At 37.2% G+C, this 17,717-nt stretch overlaps 1 protein-coding gene across 7 annotated transcripts in view; it reads left to right on the top strand.

Moving 5' to 3' along the window:
- The window catches only part of METTL4 (methyltransferase 4, N6-adenosine), a 67,415-nt gene that overhangs the window by 26,509 nt on the left and 23,189 nt on the right, over positions 1-17,717 (top strand). Inside the window, exon 9 of one of the 7 annotated variants that reach the window (XR_010933118.1) lies at positions 901-945. The exons of 4 other annotated variants lie outside the window; for them this stretch is intronic. Coding sequence is in view for 2 of the 3 variants with exons in the window: in XM_067699582.1 (XP_067555683.1) it covers positions 901-1,046 (146 nt within the window). In the remaining variant the exon portion in view is untranslated. Of the gene's footprint in view, positions 1-803; positions 5,138-17,717 lie in introns of those variants that run through there. 2 more of the 7 variants (XM_067699582.1, XM_067699583.1) reach the window with 2 other exon arrangements.

The raw sequence follows: 17,717 nt of genomic DNA, 5'->3' as shown, positions 1-17,717 counted from the left end.
GAATTGTTATTTTCATACTCGGTTCCTGTCGTAGAATATACATATATCAAAAAAATATAGCTAACCAGCAACGTGATCAAGGTTAAATTGATTTAAATATTTGTTACTCAAATGAGCATGTGCTTTAAAAAAAGCTTCTACGGTATTCTCTTTTTTTCTGTTAGTGTAGATCACAGCTGTTTAGCCAAGGTATAGATGAGATGCCATTTTCCTAACAAAATATAATTTTCAGTAGTTATGAATACATTGAATAAGGAATACTTAACTGTGGAAATAATATGGTGAAATTTTAGGTAAAGAAAGATCTGTAATTTGGAAGTGAAGGAGTGTTCTCAGTACTACCAAGTTATAGCTGAGGAGGTAGAGTTATTTGTTAGATATATGTTCTGAATATTTCTCTGTGTTTCCAACTCTTACACTAAAGTATGTTTTTGCAGAGACTTATGTTTTATCTTAGTTTTTAAAGTGGGTTGTCTTTGTATTGTTCCTATAGACTTTTTTCATGCATGGATTACATTTATTAAAAAATAAATTAAGTGAGTACTCAGGAGCTATGTCAGCATTATTGGAAGACTGAAAAGTTACCGATGTGGGTGTTAAAATCCTCATTTCTTTTACCGATGTGGGTGTTAAAATCCTCATTTCTTATCTACAAATGAAAACTGATAAATCAGGACTATTGAAAGTGCTGATGGTATTGTTCCCAATCTCAAGGGTGTTTATTTCAAATGACTTTCTAACTATAAATAGTAAAGCCTGTGATGAAATCCTTGAAATTAACTTGCCTTTTTTTTTTTTTTAAGGAAACATCCCTGCTTTTCTACTCTTTACTGCTAAGGGAAATTGATTCCTTCCTTAATAATAATTTTTGTGTTATTTTCTCTTTTTTTTTCTGGACAGAGGTTCTAAAAGACTATATCAAGCCAGAGGGGGAATATTTGGAATTGTTTGCTCGAAATTTACAGCCAGGTTGGACTAGTTGGGGCAATGAAGTTCTCAAATTTCAACATGTGGATTATTTTGTTGCCCTGGAGTCTAAAAGTTGACTATGTTCTTAAAATTGTGTTTTTCTTCAGTTTTTCCTCACTCCTTCTCTGTTCATTCTAATAGATTTTTCCTTTTATTACCAAACAGTATGCTTAGAGATGTAAACAGGACTTGGTTTTTCAGCAGAATGATTAGAAGTGACTAGCTGTCATATAATTTTGAGATGAATTTTACTTCAGTTGCACTAGTATTTCACATTATTCTGGGCTCTACAAATAAAGAGGTAAGCAGTTAGAACGATGGTAAGACTTTGTTACTGAAAAAGTTCAGAAAGCATGCACTATGGACCTGAAGTCACAATTCTATATATGGGTGTGTTTTGTTTGGCCCATATGGTGTTGTAAAAAAAATTGGAGCCATCATTCTAAAAAAATCAGGAAATTTCACATAATAAGTCCATATTTCTGCCTTTCTTTAAACGTCAGAAACTCTGGCTACACTGCAGCCTGTGTTCTTTCCTGGCATCAGTCTGTGGGACCCAGTGGTGGCAGCTTATTTGGGAAGGGCCATGTACTCTCCAGTTTACCACAGTAACCCTTGTCCCATGCCACTCACTCATATTGTCTTCCTGACCCCTGTACAACCTGAATTTAGAACATCTAGTATACTGCTACATTCTGGAAAATGTATTCAAAGACCTGCTAAGTACTGCATCACTGTATTGAGTTCATGAAACATTTTTTGGAGGGTTTTAAATTTCATTCAGGGTCACTTTTCAATTACTTCTTAGTTTTGCTTGTTTTTCTAGAAGAAAAATAAATTCTTAATAATGTCAGAAAGTAAACACTGCTTGGACTTAATTGATATTTATAGAACATTCCATCCAAAAGCAGCAGAATACACATTCTTCTCAAGTGCACATGGACCATTCTCCAGGATAGATCACATGCTGGGCCACAAAGCAAACCTTGGTAAATTTAAGAAAATTGAAATCATATCAAGCATCCTTTCCAACCACACTACTATGAGATTAGAAATCAACTACAAGGAAAAAACTGTAGAAAACACAAACATGGGACTTCCCTGGTGGTGCAGTGGTTAAGAATCTGCCTGCCAATGCAGAGGACATGGGTTCAAGCCCTGGTCCGGGAAGATCCCACATGCTGTGGAGCAACTAAGCCCATGTGCCACAACTACTAAGCCGGCATTCTAGAGCCCATGAGCCACAACTACTGAGTCCGTGTGCCACAACTACTGAAGCCCGATCACCTAGAGCCGGTGCTCCGCAACTAGGCATAGAGGGCACCTGCCTCAACATAATACAGGCCATATATGACAAACCCACAGCTAACATCATCCTTAGTGGTGATAAGCTGGCTGCATTTCCTCTAAGATCAGTGAGATCAGGCTGACAGAATTTCTTCTAAGATCAGGAACAAGACAAGGATGTTCACTGTCACCACTTGTATTCAACATAGTTTTGGAAGTCCTAGCCATGGCAATCAGAGAAGAAAAAAACCCCAAAAAACCAAAGAAATCCAAATTGGAAAAGAAGTGAAACTGTCACTGTTTACAGAAAATCCTAAAGATGCTACCAGAAAACTACTAGAGTTCCTCAATGAATTTGGTAAGGTTGCAGGATACAAAATTAATACACAGAAATCTGTTGCATCTCTATACACACTAACAATGAAAGATTGGAAAGAGAAATTAAGGAAACAATCCCATTTGCCATTGCATCAAAATAATAAAATACCTAGGAGACAAAAGGCCTGTACTCTGAAAACTATAAGATGCTGATGAAAGAAATGGAATATGATACAAACAGATGGAAAAATATATTGTGTTCTTGGATTGGAAAAATCAGTATTGTCAAAATAGCTATACTACCCAAGGCAGCTACAGATTCATTGCAATCCTTTTAAATCAAATTACCAATGGAATTTTTCATGGAACTAGAACAAAAATTTTAGAATTTGTATGGAAACACAAAAGACCCCTAATAGCCAAAGTAATTCTGAGAAAGAAAAATGGGGCTGGAGGAACCAGGCTCCCTGACTTCAAACTATACTACAAAGCTGCAGTAATCAAAACAGTATGGTGCTGGCACAAAAACAGAAATATAGATTAATGGAACAAGATAGAATGCCTAGAAATAAACCCATGCACCTATGGTCAATTGATCTATGACGAAGATGGAAAGAATATACAATGGAGAAAAGACAGTCTCTTCAATAACTGGTGCTGGGAAAACAGCTACATGTAAAAGAATGAAATTAGAACATTCTCTAACACTATACACAAAAATAAAATGGATTAAAGGCCTAAATGTAAGACCAGATACTATAAAACTCTTAGAGGAAAACATAGGTGGAACACTCTGACATAAATTATAGAAATATCTTTTTGTATCCACCTCCTAGAGTAATGAAAATAAAAACAAAAATACACAAATGGGGCCTAATTAAACTTAAAAGCTTTATCACAGCAAAGGAAATCATAAACAAAATGAAAAGAAAACCCACAGAAAGGGAGGATATCTTTGCAAACGAAGTGACTGACAAGCGATTAATCTCCAGAATATACAAATAGCTCATGCAGCTCAATATCAAAAAAACAAAAACAACCCAATCAAAAAATTGACAGAAGATCTAAATAGACATTTCTCCAAAGAAGACATACAGATGGCCAAAAAAACATGAAAAGATGCCCAACTTTGCTAATTATTAGAGAAACGCAAATAAAAGCTACAATGAGGTATCACCTCACACTGGTCAGAATGGCCCTCATCAAAAAGTCTACAAACAATAAATGCTGGAGAGGGTGTGGAGAAAGGGGAACCCTCCTATGCTGTTGGTGGGAATATAAATTGGTACAACCACTATGGAGGACAGTGTGGAAGTTTCCTTAAAAAACTAAAAAAATTAATAGAACTACCATATGATCTAGCAATCCCACTCCTGGGCATATATCTGGAGAAAACCATAATTCAAAAAGATACATGCACCCCAGTGTTCATTGCAGCACTGTTTACAATAGCCAAGACATGGAAGCAGCCTAAATGTCCATTGACAGAGGAATGGATAAAGAAGATGTGGTAAATATATACAGTGCAATGTTCCTCAGCCATAAAAAAGAATGAGATAATGCCATTTGCAGCAACATGGATGGACCTAGAGATTATACTAAGTGAAGTAAATTGGACAGAGAAAGACAATGATATCACTTATATGTGGACTCTAAAAAGATGATACAAATGAACTTATATTCAAAACAGAAAGACTCATTGTTTTCAAAAACAAATTTATGGTTACCAAAGGAGAAAGGTGGGGGGAGGGATAAATTAGGAATTTGGGATTAAGAGATACTACTTTATATAAAATAGATAATTAACAAAGACCTACTCTCTAGCACAGGGGACTATACTCAGTGTTCTGTAATAATCTATATGCAAAAAGAATCTGAAAAAGAATGGATATATGTACATATATAACTGAACCACTTTGCTATACACCTGAAACTAATACAACATTGTAAATCAACTATACCCCAATATAAAATAAAAATTAAATTAGAAAATAAAAATTAAAAGAAAGTAACTACTGCTCATGATTGTGAAAAATTTTGTAATATTATTTCCAGATTTTCTACAAATAAATATTTGTTTACTAAGTAAAATATTTTTACTGAAATGGTTCTTTGAAAAGCATGCTGATTTATTATATATAAGCTTTAAAATTTTTTTTGAGGTATACTTTTCACATAATAAAATTCTCCAATTATCAGTGTCGAATTCAATGAGTTTTGAAAGCATACATATATATCTACCACCATAATCATGATATAGAACATTTCCTTCATCCCCCAAAATTGATATGTCCTTTTGCAGTCAATCCCATCCTCCCACCCTTGGCCCTTGGCAAATGATTTGTTTTGTATCATTAGTTTTGCTTTCTTAGAATTTCATATAAATGGAATCATAGAATATGTAATCTATTGTGTTTGGCCTTTCACTTAGAGTTTTGAGAAAAGAGTTTATAGATTTTCTACAAATATTTATCTACTAAGTAAAATGTTACATTGAAATGATTATCTGTCAAGTTTGCCAATTTATTTACTGATTTTGCCAAATAAAATTGTTATTTTTGAAGTTTGTTCATTCTTTGAGTATGTGAATATCAGAGGCTTAACTTTGAGCCTTGCTTTAGTTGCTGCCTTTGCTCTATCCTCACTGTAGGCTCTATCTACCTTGTCCTGTTCTAGTTATCCAAATTCTATGGCTCAAACTCACTCTTACCAGAAAACGGTAGGCCCCCAAATCTTACCTTTTCAGGCTTGGTACTCTAGAGACGTATATTTAGCGAATTTGTGTTTTCAGCTTCAGTGAGACTTGGATTTTGTACTGATTGTGATTCAGAGGAGGATTATAATCACCTTCAATGGCTTTCCCTTCCTTGAAGATGCTGCTCAATTTACCTCATTTGACATATCATGTACCATTGGCTTACCACATGCTGGGAAGCACCACAGCATTGTTGGCATGGTTTTCTGGTTACCAGAGTTCTTTTACTTCAATTATATCACTTTATTCTCAAAGCAGTCTTATGAAGTTGTAGTTATAATGAGAGAACACGTTCATAGAGGTGAACTGACATGGCTAATAAGTGAACCAAGACTTGAATTCTATTCTGTTTCCTAAATTAAGACACTTTATGTTGTACCATGTTTGCTAATGAACCTGAGATCTTAATAGGCTCATCAGCTGCTAATCAGAGGATCCACTGTTTGGCCTGAAGCAAATTTAGAATGGTTCATATGTAGACATCCAAACATACCTTTCTCAGTATGTGATATCATCAGTCTTGGATTATTAACACAGTATTTTTTGTTAGAGATTTTAGTGACATTAGTTGAACTGATATCCTGAGTGCAACTCAGAATCACTCAGAATCAGATAGCCTGCTAAACCCTTGGACATAAGCTGTGAGCACATTTACCATGCAATTGTATTTACCTCAATCAGATTAGCCATTTTAAATTTACCTTTTTAAGGAAGCCCTTCTGCAAGATACAGACTTGGACTTGAAGGTGGTTGTTCAAATTGTTAGATTAAGTAACATAAGTACAGGTGCAAATTATTTAATGCACCATGGTTATCTGCTATCAGGGTATAGACAACCCAAAACTCCACTGAGGGTCTTAATTAAATTCATGGCTGTATTTTTAAAAACTTTATTGATTTTTGGCTGTGTTGGGTCTTGTTTCTGCACGCGGGTTTTCTCTCTAGTTGCCACGAGCGGGGACTGCTCTTCGTTGCGGTGTGCGGGCTTCTCGTTGCGGTGGCTTCTCTTTGTTGCGGAGCACAGGCTCTAGGCATGTGGGCTTCAGTCGTTGTGGCACACGGGCTAGGTAGTTGTGGCTTGCGGGCTCTAGAGCGCAGGCTCAGTAGTTGTGCCTCACGGGCTTAGTTGCTCTGTGGCATGTGGGATCTTCCTGGACCAGGGCTCGAATCCGTGTTCCCTGCATTGGCAGGCAGATTCCTAGCCACTGTGCCACCAGGGAAGTCCAAATTCATGGCTCTATTGACCAGTCTGCTCCAGCTTGAAAGCAAGTCAATACCAGAATACCATGATAATTACATTAAATATTTTCCTCTAAATATTCCTAGGAGTTAACCTAGGTTTTCTAGGGCTTCTGTGAACTTGAGTGAACTTGTTGGACTTTTTTAGTATCAGTCCAAATTCTTGGGACTATATAAAAATAAATTGATCTCTAGGAGTGGAGACCATGAGAAAAATTTTTTTTCGTCAACTTTTTCTGATTAGACTTTGTACTAATTATCAGATAACTGTGACATAACAATGGGATAACTTTGGATGACTAAGGCAAATGAATGGTCATTTGCAGTGTTAAAATCATTTTTGGTCAATATCTTTAAGGAAAAACATATGGTACTTAGCTTGATTTTTAGCTGCTTCTCCCAACATTCCCATATATGCCTTAAATGTTAGTCTAACTGGATATTTGCTTTTACCTGAATTTAGGACTCTGCTTTTGCTCATGGACCTTCCTCTGTCAGGAAAAAAACTAGGCTTTGGGATCAGCTGGATCTATATATTGAGTTGTAGTATTTGGCTTCTGAGTGAATTTGAATAATTATTTAAACTATGTTTTCCTGTTTTGTTTCCTTTTTTGAGGTTAAGAGGCCTAATCTTTGGTCCTTATAGGATTATTATGAGGATGAGGTGAAATAACATATGTGAAGTGCCTAGCGTAGGGCCTGGTACCTAGAAGGTATTCAATATATATGCTTATTTCTCTTTATTCACAGTCTTCCTGGCAGCACCTCTTATTTTATTTATTTATTTTTTTTAGCACCTCTTATTTTGTGATCCACCTTTTTCTGTCTCCTAAAGGAAAGCCTTTATTCTTTCTTTTAGAGCCACTTTTCACATACATGGATTATCTAGCTAGGGTTTTCCTCACATTTATCAGGAAATCAGAAAGTGGTTTATTCTGTAGGTGGCTCCCTTTTTTTTTTTTTTTTAACAATAGATTTTTCATCTCAGGAGATTATGGGAGGTAGGACAATTTTTTTTTTTTTTTTTTTCCGGTACGCAGGCCTCTTACTGTTGTGGCCTCTCCCGTTGTGGAGCACAGGCTCCGGGCGCGCAGGCTCAGCGGCCATGGCTCATGGGCCCAGCCGCTCCACGGCATGTGGGATCTTCCCGGACCGGGGCACGAACCCGTGTCCCCTGTATCGGCAGGCGGACTCTCAACCACTGCGCCACCAGGGAAGCCCAGGACAATTTTTAATTTATGTTTCTCTTATCAGCATATCTAGAACTGCCAATATTTAATGAATGAATGAATGGACTCTTGGCCTTCAGGTATCTTTGAATTCAATGGAATAGACAAGACTCCTGCAAGAAACCATGAGAGCTTTATAAACCACAGTATACAGTAAACACTAAGCTGGGGAACAGATGGAAAGTGATGCAGAAGTTTAGAGAAGCACATCACTTCGAGATCACTGAGCAATGTGAGAAATGGAGATTTCTCCATTTAACATGCTGGTTAAATTTTGGTTTATTTGGTTTATTTTCTAACTCTAGGTAGTGGCTGTAATGATGTTACTAGACAGTAGGCAGCTAAAATGTGCAAGTTCAGAAGAGTTACAAAGGAAGCATTTTGTTCTTTGTAGATTGTATGCTTTAAAAATTCTTTTTATAGAAATATAGAAGATAGTGCACACAATTTATTTTTTAACTGGAGGCTAAATTAACAGGATTAAAAAAATCTGCTTCTCTGCATTTTCTACCTTTTGAATGAAAATGTTATTTGGGAATCTTTTCTACAGTTGTCTAGGAGGCTTACTTTTAACATTTTTACAGCTGTATTGAGGTATAATGATATAAATTGCACATTTTATAACATACAGTTTTATGAGCTTTGACTTATGTGTACACTTGTGAATCCACCGTCAGAAACAAGATAATAAACACAGTCATCATCTCCTAAGATTTTCTCTTGGCCCCTTATAATCCACCTTCCTTAACCACCCTTCCCCATCCTATCCCCAGGCAATCACTGATCTGTTTTCTGCATCATAGAGTTGTGTGCATTTTCTAGAATTGTACATAGATAAAATCATACAGCAGGTACTCTTATTTATTTTTACCTAGCTTCCTTCACTCAGCGTCATTGAGATTCTTCCATTTTTTTGTGTGTATCGATAATTCATTCCTTTTTATTACTGAGTTGTATTCAGTTGTATGGACATACCATGTGTTACCTATTCATGTACTAGTTTTCTATTGCTGCCATAACAAATTACCACAATCATAATGGCTTGAAACAACACCTATTATTAGCTTATAGTTTTGTAGTTCAGAAGTCTGAGCAGTCTCAGCTGGGTTCACTGCTCAGGATCTCAGAAGGCCAAAAACAAGGTGTTGGCCGGGCTCAGCTCTTATCTGGAAGCTGTACGGGAAAATCCATTTTCTTTCTTTCTTTCTTTTTTTTTTTTTTTAACTTTTGGCCACTCCGTGTGGTTTGCAGGATCTCAGTTCCCCCACTAGGGATTGAACCCGGGCCATGGCAGTGAAAGCACTGAATCCTAACCACTAGACCACCAGGGAACTCCCGGGAAGGATCCATTTTCAAGGTCGTTCAGTTTGATAGCAGAATTCAGTTCTGTTTCTTTGCTGGCTGTTGGCTAGGAGTCAAATCAACTGCTAGAGGCTGCTCTCTGGTCCTTGCCCATGATTCCCTCCATCTTCAAGGTCACAGTAGCACATTGAGTGCTTCTTACCCTTTGACTCTCTCTGATTTTGCCTTGTGCTGCCATCTAGAGACAATTCTCTGTTTTTAAAGGGCTTTTGTGATTAGATTGGACCCACCTGGATAATCTCCCTTTTGTCATATAGTGTAACATAATCATGGGAGTGATAGTTCATCATGTCACAGGTTCCCACCAAACTCAAAGTGGAGGTTATACAAGTCACTGGGAGTCATTCTTAGAATTTTGCCTAATATGACCCAACCTCTGGCCCACAACGATCCATGCCTGTCCCACAAGTGAAATACATTCAGCCTATCCTAAGGTTCGAAATAGTATCATTCCATCATATAAATTCTACTGGCTTAAAAGTCCCAAATCTCATCATCTAAATCTAAATCAGGTTAGAACAGGCTCTGGTGTAATCCATTAAGTACAGCTCCTGGGCAAAATTCCCTTCAGCTGCCTCCAACACTCCCACAGTAGTTGGATGGGCATAGCATAAGAGTTATAGCTATTCCAGTTGAAAAATAGGGGAGGATGGAAAAAAATAACAATTTTCCTTGTCCAAAGCAGTTAAAAAATCCAGCCAGGTAAACTCCAGGCAGAGTTCTTTGATTAAAGCTTCAAGGCCTCTCAATAATGGGTGGTTCGGAGCTCTGCGCTTTGGGTTCTTGGCTCCATCCTCTGATTCTGCTCTCTAGGCTTTTGTTTTCATCTTTTGATTCATTCTTTTCTTTCTTTTTTTAAAAAGTTGAAGTATAGTTGATGTACAGTAATATTATATAAGTTACAGGTGTACAACACAGTGATTCACAATTTTTAAAGGTTATACCACATTTATAGTTATTATAAAATATTGGCTGTATTCCCCATGTTGTACAATAGATCCTTGTAGCTTATTTTATACCTAATAGTTTGAATCATCCTTTTCTATGAAAGGTAGCATGTGTTTACAGCTGAATTATTTTATCAGCCTCCTCCTGTCAGTAGAATTTGGGGGACTTGACAGCCTTTTTTTTTCACTTTATACTCTCTCACGTTCAGTCCACACTGGTATTATGGCTGCTGATATAAAATTCTCAAAAACCTATGGATCTTGTTTGGAATTCACTCCCATCAGACAAGAGCCAAATCCACAAATCTTTTAAAGATCTCTGTGTTTTGGCTGAGGGGCAGTGCTCTTAAACTATCTCAAGGCCCTCTTGATTGACTGAGAAAATCTGTTAGGAACACGCTTAATCACTTGGAAGGATCTTTTGTGTGGCTGAATACTCTGACCCTTTGATCTTTCCAGGGTTTCAGCAAAGAGTTGTATGGTTACATGCCCAGCCTGAGCCTGTTCTTAATGCCATGATTTCAGAAGCAATCTCTTACTTTTAGCATCTCTTTCCATCTGGATAGGCCGAGAATTTCCCAAATCAGCAAGTCCTGATTCCTTAGCAGTTCTTTCCTCAATTTATCTCCCCTTTATATTTTACTATAAGCAGCAAGAAGAAAACAGGGAACACCTTCAACCCTTGGCTTGGAATCTCCTAAGTATTCAAGTTCATCACTTTTGAATTTTCCTTTCTCCTATATAACTGCAGGACATAATTTTGCTAAGTGTTCTGTCTCTACAAGACAAGGATTTCCTTTCTTCTAGTTTCCAAATGCATGTTCCTCTAAGTTCCATTCAGTTCTTTCTGGGTCCTCACCAGCAGAATCTTTAAAGTCCATATTTCTACTAACAGTCTGTTCAAGATTTCCACCATGCTCCTCAAAATCTTCCAGTCTCTCTCTGCCCATTGCCCAATTTCAAAGTCACATTTTAGGTGTTTATCATCATGACACCCCACTTCCAGATACCAAAATATGTATCAGTTTTCTATTGTTGTGTAACAAATTACCATATAGTAGTTTAAAACATACTATTTATTATTATTATTATTAATTTCACAAATCTGTAGGTAAGAATTCCAGGCAGGCTAAACTGGATTGTTTGCATAGAGTCTCAGGAGGCCAAAGCAAGGAATTGTTGGTCAATCTGGGCTCTTATCTGGGGGCTCTAGGGAATAGACTGCTTCCAAGCTCATTCAGATTGTTGACAAAATTCAGTTCCATGTGGTTGTAGGACTGAGGTCTCTGTTTCCTTGCTGGCTGATAGCAGAGGTGGCTCTCAGCTCCTAGGGGCTGTACCCCCTCCATCTTCAGAGCCAGCAACAGTGTGTCAAATCCTTCCTGTGTTTCCAGTCTCACTGACTTCACCTTCTGCCATCAGCCAGAGAAAACACTCAGCTTTTGAAGGGTTTTGTGATTAATTGGTTCATCTGGATAATCTCCATTTTGCCACATAAGGTAACATAATCATATTCATAGGTTCAGCTCATAATCAGAGAAGAAGAGAGTATATTAGGATGTGGGTTATTGGGGGTCATTCTTAGAATTTTCCTACTATAATTCTTCTGTCGATGGACATTTGTGTTGTTTTTAGTCTGGGGCTATTATAAATAAAGTTTATATGAACATTCCTGTGTGAGTTTTTGTATAGAGGTAAAGGTCAATGTTCGTTTTTTCCCAAATGTATATCCAGTTATTTACAGCACTAATTGCTGATAAATAAAGATGCCTTGGCATCTTTATTGAAAACAATTGACAAAGATATATGTGTCTATTTCTGGATTCTCAGTTTTGTTCCATTGAATTATATCTTCATTTATGTCAGTTCCACACTATCATGATTACTGTAGGCTTGAAATCAAGTAAGATCAGTTCACAACCTGTATTCTTCTTTCTTACTTTTGGTCATCACTTAAGAGTTATTATCTTTGTATGTAAATTTCCATTTAAAAATTAGTGAAATCAAACAGTTAAGAATGTTTGGCCATTTATATTTCTTTCATGAATCATCAGTAGTTCCTTCTGATTATCCATTTTTCTGATGAGGCATTCATATTTTAAAATTAATTTTTCTAAGGTTTGTATTATAGAAATTTCAGATACATGCAAAATAGAGACAATGATATAATGAATCTTTGTGTATCCATCATCCAACTTCAGTAATTATCAACCTATGGCCAGTTTTGATTAATTCATACCCCTGCCCACTCCTACCTGGATTGTTAAAAAGAACATCTCAGACATCATAATATTCCTTCTGTGGTGTCCTCATTTTACACATGAACAAAGTGAGATTCAGAGGGTTTAAATGATTTGGCCAAGGTCACATGGCTAGTAAGTGGCAAAACTGGGACCTGAACCCCAGTCTGTTTCACTCCAAAATCAATCTTTCCTCTCTCCCTCCCTCCCTCCCTCTCTCTCTCTCTTTCTTTCTTTCTTTCTTCTTTCTATTTTTAAACCACTTCATTGAGGTATGAATGACATGTACAAAGCTGTACATATTTAATGAATACAACTGGATGAGTTTGGGGATAAGCATATACCCATAAAACCATCACTACTATCAAGGCCATAAACATGTCCATCACCTTCCCAAAATTTTCTCCCACTTCTATTATTGTTATTATTTTGTGTGTGCCTTTGTGTGTGTATTAAGAACACCTAAGATCTACCTACTTAGCAGATTTTAAGTATACAATACAGTATTGTTAGCTCTAGGCACTATGCTGTATAGCAAATCTCAAGAACTTACTTATCTTGCACAACTGAAATTTTGTGCCCTTTGACCATCACCTTCCCATTTCCCCCTCCCTTTTCTGGTAATTGCCAGTCTACTCCCTGCTTCTATGAGTTTGATTATTTTAGATTTCACATATAAGTAAGATCATACAGTATTTATCTTTCTGTCTGGCTTATTTCACCTAGCATAATGTTGTTTTGGCTACTCTAGGTACTTTGAATTACTGTATAAATTTTAGAATCAGGATAACAGTTTCTAGAAAAATACCTACTGGGTTTTGGTTGGAGATAAGTTGAAGCTATTAATCAATCTGGAGACACTTGCCAATATTTCTTTGTGCAGGTGGGGCCCTTCCCCCACCTTCTGCAGTGCCCCTGCATTCTTGGGCATGGTTGAGAAAGCTGAAATTATGCTTCCATGTGGCTCCCTCACTCACTCCTTCACATCCCACATCCTGGACACCATTAGGCGTGCTGCCAAGGTGCCTCACATGTCCTCTTCTCACCTCCATACTTCTGCCTGCCATTAATTCTTCTACCCCAGGAAAGGAAAATGGAAAGGGAAAATGGGAAAAGATGGGAAGATGGCAAAGGAAGGGGATCTGGGAAAGGAAGGTAACAAGACTGAAATTTCTGAAACCAAGTAAAGAAAATGCTTAAACAAGCAGTTGGTTAATCAACTGCATCAATGATGCATATGTTTGGAATAAAATGAATGCGCACCAGATTGGTCATTTTAACACAGGTGATTTTAATGGAGTAGCAGTATAAAAGTCTAACTGGAGTGAATTAAAGAGATAACAGAGGGGAGGAAGATGGTGAGAATTAATATAAATCATTCTGTTAAGGAATTTTGTTATATAGAATGAGCAGAAAAATGGGAAGTAACTGGAAGCAGCTTTTAATTTAAATGTCTTACTATTTCATTACAAAAACAACATTGTCGTTCCCAGGACTTACAGGAATGAGTATTTCTTCTAGCTGGGTTTAGGTCATCTGGGGGTAGTATAATCTTGTCCAGTAGAGTGCTATACTTTTTTTTTAACTAACTTAAAAAAATTTTTTTTCTATTTATTTATTATTATTATTATTTTTGGTGGCGTGGCATGTGGGATCCCAGTTCCCCGACCAGGGATCAAATCCGTGCTCCCTGCATTGGGAGTGTGGCGTCTCAACCACTGGACTGCCAGGGAAGTCCCTAGAGTGCTATACTTGAAAGAATCAGCACTTACATTTTCACAGAGAATATAGGAAGAACTGTATTAAGAATCAGAAGAACTGGACTGAAGCTGACACAACTTGTTATTGATCCTGGTAAAATCTACTGACATCTCTGGCCTCACCAGCTCACCTCATGTAGTGGTTTTGAGTATCAAAATGAGACTATGTATGTGAAGATATACTGTCTACTTAAACAATAATTTGTTTTTTGTTGTATCCTTAGTGCCTAGAACAGTGGTGTCACCTAGTAGGTCTTCAATAAATATTTGTTGAACAAATAAATGAATATATTTTATTGTACATTATTTGTACATTAAAGTGAATAAAGCACTATTGCATATTAAATGATTAATGGAAATTAACACAAATCTCTTAATTTCAAGTGAGATACTCTTGCCATTACTAAAAATTGCATTGCTAAATTTACTTTGCGAGAAAGGCAATGTACCATTGCTATTATTATCTTCATAAGAGTGAATTGGTCAATGTAAGTGTTTCACTAAATAGTCTGAATATTTTCTCAATGTATTCATTAAATATTTTCCAGATATGGAAAAGTTGATGCTTTTATTGATTAAAAAGAACCATTCCATAAATTGTGCCTTTTTCCCTTATATTTCCTTGAGATGGACCAGCTTAGGGGTTATTATATGGACTATGTAGTTGAGAAGATTAGAATTTGGAGAAGTTAAGTCATTGACCATAGCTTATGGAGCTAACAAGTAATGAAGCCTGAATTACAGACTTTCAATCCTTTGATTACTTCACTTTCAGCTACATCATCAAACTTCTCTTGAAAGGAAGGGGGCATCTAATGGTAGAAGTGAAAGGAGATGCACTAAACATTTTAGGGATGAATTTGCTTTGAAACGACACAACTGAGATTATCTTAGCCTAAAACAGAAGTAACCTATTTCAACATGAACAAGTATGAATGCCATTTTGTCCTGCTAAGTACTGTTCAACTGTCTTCCTGCTGTGAGAATATTTTATGTTGATAAAGAAAGCTAGTTTAGGGCTTCCCTGGTGGCGCAGTGGTTGAGAGTCCTCCTGCCGATGCAGGGGACACGGGTTCGTGCCTAGTCCGGGAAGATCCCACATGCCGCGGAGTGGCTGGGTCCGTGAGCCATGCATGGCCGCTGAGCCTGCGCGTCCGGAGCCTGTGCTCCGCAACGGGAGAGGCCACAGCAGTGAGAGGCCCGCGTACCGCAAAAAAAAAAAAAAAAAAAAGAAATCTAGTTTAAAAATAAGAGATACACTACCTACATAATTATTTCTAGGTCTCACAACAATCCTGAAAGGAAGCTATTGTTATTGCTGTTTTACAGATGATGAAAGGGAGATCCAAGGTCTCACAGCTAGTAAATGGCAGAACTAGGACTCAAGGCCAATTAGGCAAGATTATAAACCCTTTAATGTCCACTGTGCACAGGCATTCCCACCAGGCGTTATGCCAGTTGCTCTAAGTAATGCCAGAATATGCTGCTTTTAGCACAAAGGTTTCTTCTTTCTGGTTCAAATATGGAAATTAATCAGCATGTACCCATTTTTTCTGGTCTCTAGAGTGAGATGGTATATGCTGTCATTGAAATGCCAACCTACAGATACCATAAACTTAGAATGTTGAGAAATATGGTATATTTCTTGAGACCAATGAGACCTGGAAGTATCATCTGTCCTGATGAAAGAGACAGGTGGATAAAATAATTCAGTTAGTTTTCTTTTAAGCTACAGTAAAAAACATTATTTAAGGATCAATAAAATGACAACTCTGAATATCCAGAATATACCTCTAACTGCATTACATGAAATTCCCAAAATGTAGCTTTCATTATAAAGTTTTATCTTATCTCTATGACATCTGTAAGTAATTTTCAACCTTTATTCATTTTCTCATTCTCTGTACTTGAGCTGTTGCATTTTGTATTGATAGTTGCTTATCATTCTTCCTCATTTGGTTGATGGAAACATTAAAGGCAAATTTCAATTATACAATACAGTATTATCAACTACAGTCACCATTTATACATTAGATCCTTAGACCTTATTTATTTATTTATTTAACATCTTTATTGGAATATAATTGCTTTACAATGGTGTGTTAGTTTCTGCTTTACAACAGCACGAATCAGTTATATATATACATAGGTTCCCATATCTCTTCCCTCTTGCGTCTCCCTCCCTCCCACCCTCCCTATCCTACCGCTCCAGGCGGTCACAAAGCACCGAGCTGATCTCCCTATGCTATGCGGCTGCTTCCCACTAGCTATCTACCTTACTTTTGGTAGTGTATATATGTCCATGCCTCTCTCTTGCTTTGTCACAGCTTACCCTTCCCCCTCCCCATATCCTCAAGTCCATGCTCTAGTAAGACCTTATTTATTTTATAGCTGAAAATTTGTATCTTTTACCAGACTTTCCCTATTTTCCTCACCCCCCTTAATCCCCAGACCCTGGCCATCACTGTTCTGTTTTGTTTCTATAAGTTGACTTTTTTTTTTTAAAGGTTCTACATATACGTGATACCATGCAGTGTTTGTCTTTCTCTGATATATATATTACATATGTTATATATATAACATTTTATTTATCCATTCGTTCGTCAGTGGACATTTAGGTTGCTTCTGTACCTTGGCCATTGTGAATAATGCTACAATGAACATGGGAATACAGATGTCTTTTCAAGATAGTGATTTCACTTCCTTTGTATATATACCTAGAGTGGGGTTGCTGGATCATATGGTAGTTCTAGTTTTAATTTCTAGAGGAAACTCCATGCTGTTGTCCATAGTGGTTGTACCAGTTTACATTCCCACCAACAGTGCACAAGGGTTCCTTCTTATCCACATCCTTGCCAGCATTTGTTATCTTTTAGCTTTTTGGTAATAAGCATCCTAACAGATGTGAGGTGATACCTCGCTGTGGGCTTTTTTTTTTTGGCTGCGCCACGTGGCTTACAGGATCTTAGTTCCCCAATCAGGGATCGAACCTGGGCTCCTGACAGTGAAAACCCAGAATCCTAATCACTGGACCGCCAGGGGGTTCTCTCATTGTGTTTTTGATTTGCATTTCCCTGATGATTAGTGATGTTGAGCATCTTTTCATATACCTATGCCCATTTGTAGGTTTTCTTTGGAAGAAGGTCAATTCAGGTTCTTTGCCTGTTTTTAAATTTGGTTGCTTTTCGGCTCTTGAATTGTATGAGTTCCTTGTATATTTTGGTTATTAAACCCTTATTAGACATGTGGTTTGCAAGTATTTTCTCCCATTCCATAGAATTTTTCTTTTTCTTTTTTTGATATTAGATGGATATTTTATTTTATTTTAAGTTTATTTTTTAAATTGGAGTATAATTGCTTTGCAATATTGTGTTAGAACAATGCAAGGTGAATCAGCTATATGTATACATATATCCCCTCCCTCTTGAGCCTCCTTCCCACTGCCCCCCCGGCCCCCACCAATACACCCCTCTAGGTCATCACAGAGCACAAACTGAGCTCCCTGTGCTATACAGCAGCTTCCCACTAGCTATCTGTTTTACACATGGTAGTGTATATATGTCAATGCTACTCTCTCAATTCTTCCCACCCTCCCCTTCTCCCTATGTCCA

Source organism: Pseudorca crassidens, chromosome 12, assembly GCF_039906515.1.
Source record: "Pseudorca crassidens isolate mPseCra1 chromosome 12, mPseCra1.hap1, whole genome shotgun sequence".
NCBI lineage: Eukaryota > Metazoa > Chordata > Mammalia > Artiodactyla > Delphinidae > Pseudorca > Pseudorca crassidens.
The sequence above is the reverse complement of the archived record's forward strand: the minus strand, read 5'-3'. Positions and strand labels throughout refer to the sequence as shown.